The 3,074-nt window shown below is 49.5% G+C and overlaps 1 protein-coding gene across 1 annotated transcript; it reads left to right on the forward strand.

Annotated features, from left to right (window-relative positions):
• Nucleotides 1-1,248: 1,248 nt before the first annotated feature.
• On the forward strand, nt 1,249-2,986 carry Pmar_PMAR020314 (conserved hypothetical protein; the record flags this gene model as incomplete). The annotated part of the gene is made up of 9 exons (XM_002776890.1): nt 1,249-1,348; nt 1,400-1,641; nt 1,686-1,777; nt 1,822-1,912; nt 2,167-2,287; nt 2,341-2,443; nt 2,489-2,618; nt 2,669-2,778; nt 2,840-2,986. The coding sequence occupies exons 1-9, from the start codon at nt 1,260-1,262 to the stop codon at nt 2,984-2,986; spliced, it is 1,125 nt and encodes a 374-aa protein (XP_002776936.1). The 5' UTR covers nt 1,249-1,259.
• Nucleotides 2,987-3,074: the final 88 nt, after the last annotated feature.

The raw sequence follows: 3,074 nt of genomic DNA on the forward strand, positions 1-3,074 counted from the left end.
TTTCTTGATGGTTTCCATTTGGATTTGTTGAGTGCTGTGTGGCTGCGGTATCGATTAGGAAGCCTTGGCCATGAGCTCATCGCCTCATGTACGAGTGATCATGGCTAGTAGCAGCAGTATCGATTCCACGAAGGAATCCTCCGAGCCAGAGGTGATAGAACCCCTCGTGAAGCGGTGCGTCGCCGTCGCTTCTTCTTGTGAGGCACGACAAGTTAGGACGGGGTCGCCTCTGAGAGTGCGAGATATCCTTCCCTACTAGATACATCGTTGTTGAGTCTAGCATTCACTTTCATAAGCATCACCTGTGGTCTTCATCCTCTATGAGTATCGTTATCTCGAGCATACACAGCAACCCTAGTGGGTGTCCCGCGATATACACGACAGCTCAGGAGGAAAGGGAAAGGGGAGGATCCTTTTTGGGGGCAGAGAAGAAGTCACGCCCGGTTATCAGTAGAGACGCGATAAATCGTGGAGGGCGATCGGCCTGGGATTTAGGAGCAATGATGACGACAACAGTAGAGCACTTACCGTAGTTGAATTCACCCCGAGCGGAGTTTTAGAAGAAGAAAGATCAAAGTGTACTTTTCCTTTCAGGAGGGGTTTATCATATTCGCGGGTGTGCATGTTAGTCTGGCGGTGGTAGGCGAAAATGAATTTCGCGGATTAGAATATCAATTTCGGGTTGTACCTCTAACTTCACAAAAGGCGGCTGAGGGTGTATGGTCACATTGATAAGGTGGGTGAGGTCATACAGGAGGTGCAGGAGAAGACGGAGGTGTGGTATGATAGGTGGAAGCTGGAGGCTTTGGAACTATGTGGAGAATTCGCGCGGACTGAGCGGAATTCGGTGACGCGGGAGACCGCCTTGCTCACTTCACTTTGTACAACTGCTGTTGTTCTCGCATAATCACAACCAACCATATTTCGGTAACGTAATCTTCAGTACTCACGTAGAGGCTTGGGTCAAAGCAGTTGTAGAGGAGGACTTCTTCCCAGTAGCGCCACCCGCACAGTGATCACAGGCATTCCAGGGCGATCGAGATTTTTAATGTGGTCTCTTCCGCATTTACATCTGGGTATCTTGTGACTATATTGCTATAGAAGTATAAGTAGGCCTTCTTATTATCTCCGCCTGTTTCCCGTTATAGTGTTTCTTGTCGCTGAAGAAAGTCTGTTCCCTATCTTGGGCATGCGTGCTGTGCACGCGTGCAGAGCGATAGTCGACATCCGTGTCACAGATCTTTTTTTCTCCTACCGTCATGACATTTTACCGCTCTTTGATCTCCACAACTGTGGCCTTGGCAACTGTAGGCACTGCGTCTTCAGACGCTGACCTGGAAGCCCTCAAGTAGGCACCCACGGGGAGTTCTTCTTATTAGTCTCACTTTTTCCTCTTTAGACGTGCCGAGTATCTCGACAGCAATAGTGACAAATGCACAAGTATGATTTTTGGTCGAAAGGCCACTACCTTTGGGTACCCCGTAGCGACCCATGCCAACGATTGCATGAACTGTGACAATCGTATAGCCTATGTCCCTCGGGGCAACGGCACAGGCCCTAGGCCAGTTTTCGATAATATCCACTCTCTCTACCCGAGGGTCGTTACTAAGGGCCGGGCCGATATTTACGAACCTTTGCCGGGTAGGGTTGTTGGGTATGAAGGGGATGCCATAGGGATGGTTTAGGTCAAAACGAATCCACACCTCTGGGCTACGTCCCGAGCGAGGGGGAGACCTATGCACTGTGGGAGTCGTCATATCCTCTCATCAATTCGAAAGTAAGTAGATGAGCTGCCTTGGTGAAGTGTTATGGTGAGGGTAGGGTCTTGCGATTGGTGAGAGTACTACGGCTGCTAATAAGCCTTTGGCTGTCCAGGAGGTCACTCATAAGGACGAGATCACGGGAAAGGAAGGTAGGGGTACTCAGTGTGGGAATAGACGCACATGGTCAACTACGTGTGTTGGTGACAAAAGGGAAATTGTGAAGAATTTTTTGGAGAAATTATGGTGGGTTTTTGGACAATGCTACTCTAAATGGTGTGTAAATGTTCACAATGTAGTTAGGGAGCTACTGAGCTCAGCTGAGGAAAGCAAACATATATTCCAACACTAGGTGTGCTCTCGAGGCAGTGATCCTATCCCACTCCTCCTCCTCCTTTAACATCAGGTACCGCCCTTTTCACTATCGCCCCACTGATGGCCATTGCCATGGAGCGCTGTGAGACTGCTCGCTGTGCTATTCATAAGATAGGGGCCTTGGCACAGGAGTATGGCTTCGCTGGAGAGGAGTAAGGGAGCCTGTGTGGGAAGGGTGAGAGGAGAAAGGCGTTGTTGGATGTAGGTATGGCTCTGCTGAGGCTATTACGATCATTGATGACACTGAGGCATGGGTCTTCGAGATTGAAGGGGACGGCAATAAGGGTGCTTTCTGGGTCGCCCAGAGGGTGAGTGGTCGTCAGTAGGAGAGGGTTGGAATATATACAACATAGGTGCCCGATGACCATGTTGCGGTGGTAGCGAATAACGCCATTATTAAGGCAGTGAAAACTAATGCTCCTGATGAGTTCATTTACTCTGAAGGTCTCTTTGAGAAAACCAAGGCGATGGGATTGTGGGATGGTAGGTGTCTAGTGAGCCACAACTGGTAGGGTGTAGATGATGATTTTCAGGGGAAGGCACATTTGACTGGTCCAAGGTCGTATCGGGTAAGCTTGCCCTTCCTCGTTACGCCTCGCTAAGACAATGGAGGGTTTTCGATAGGGTTGCCCCTTCACAGGGAGTAGGTCTGATGCTGGGGCAGAATCTTGCTCATCTTGCATTTCCTCAACGCTGGTCTTCAGATCCCCAATAACGAGGACCCTTATGATTACCCTTTTTCCGTGGCGGTCGATAGACCTGTTACAATGAATGAAATTTTCGATCTCCACCGTGACCATTATGAAGGCACCGAGTTCGACATGACTAAAGGAATCCTCGCGGGTGAGTGACAATGGCCACGATCGCGAGACGAACAGACGTGGTTTTAGGTATGTATGGCAACCCAAACTATGAGATCAGTGGTGCTCTGATGAAAGA

Source organism: Perkinsus marinus (genome assembly GCF_000006405.1).
Source record: "Perkinsus marinus ATCC 50983 genomic scaffold scf_1104296952932, whole genome shotgun sequence".
Taxonomy (NCBI): domain Eukaryota; phylum Perkinsozoa; order Perkinsida; family Perkinsidae; genus Perkinsus; species Perkinsus marinus.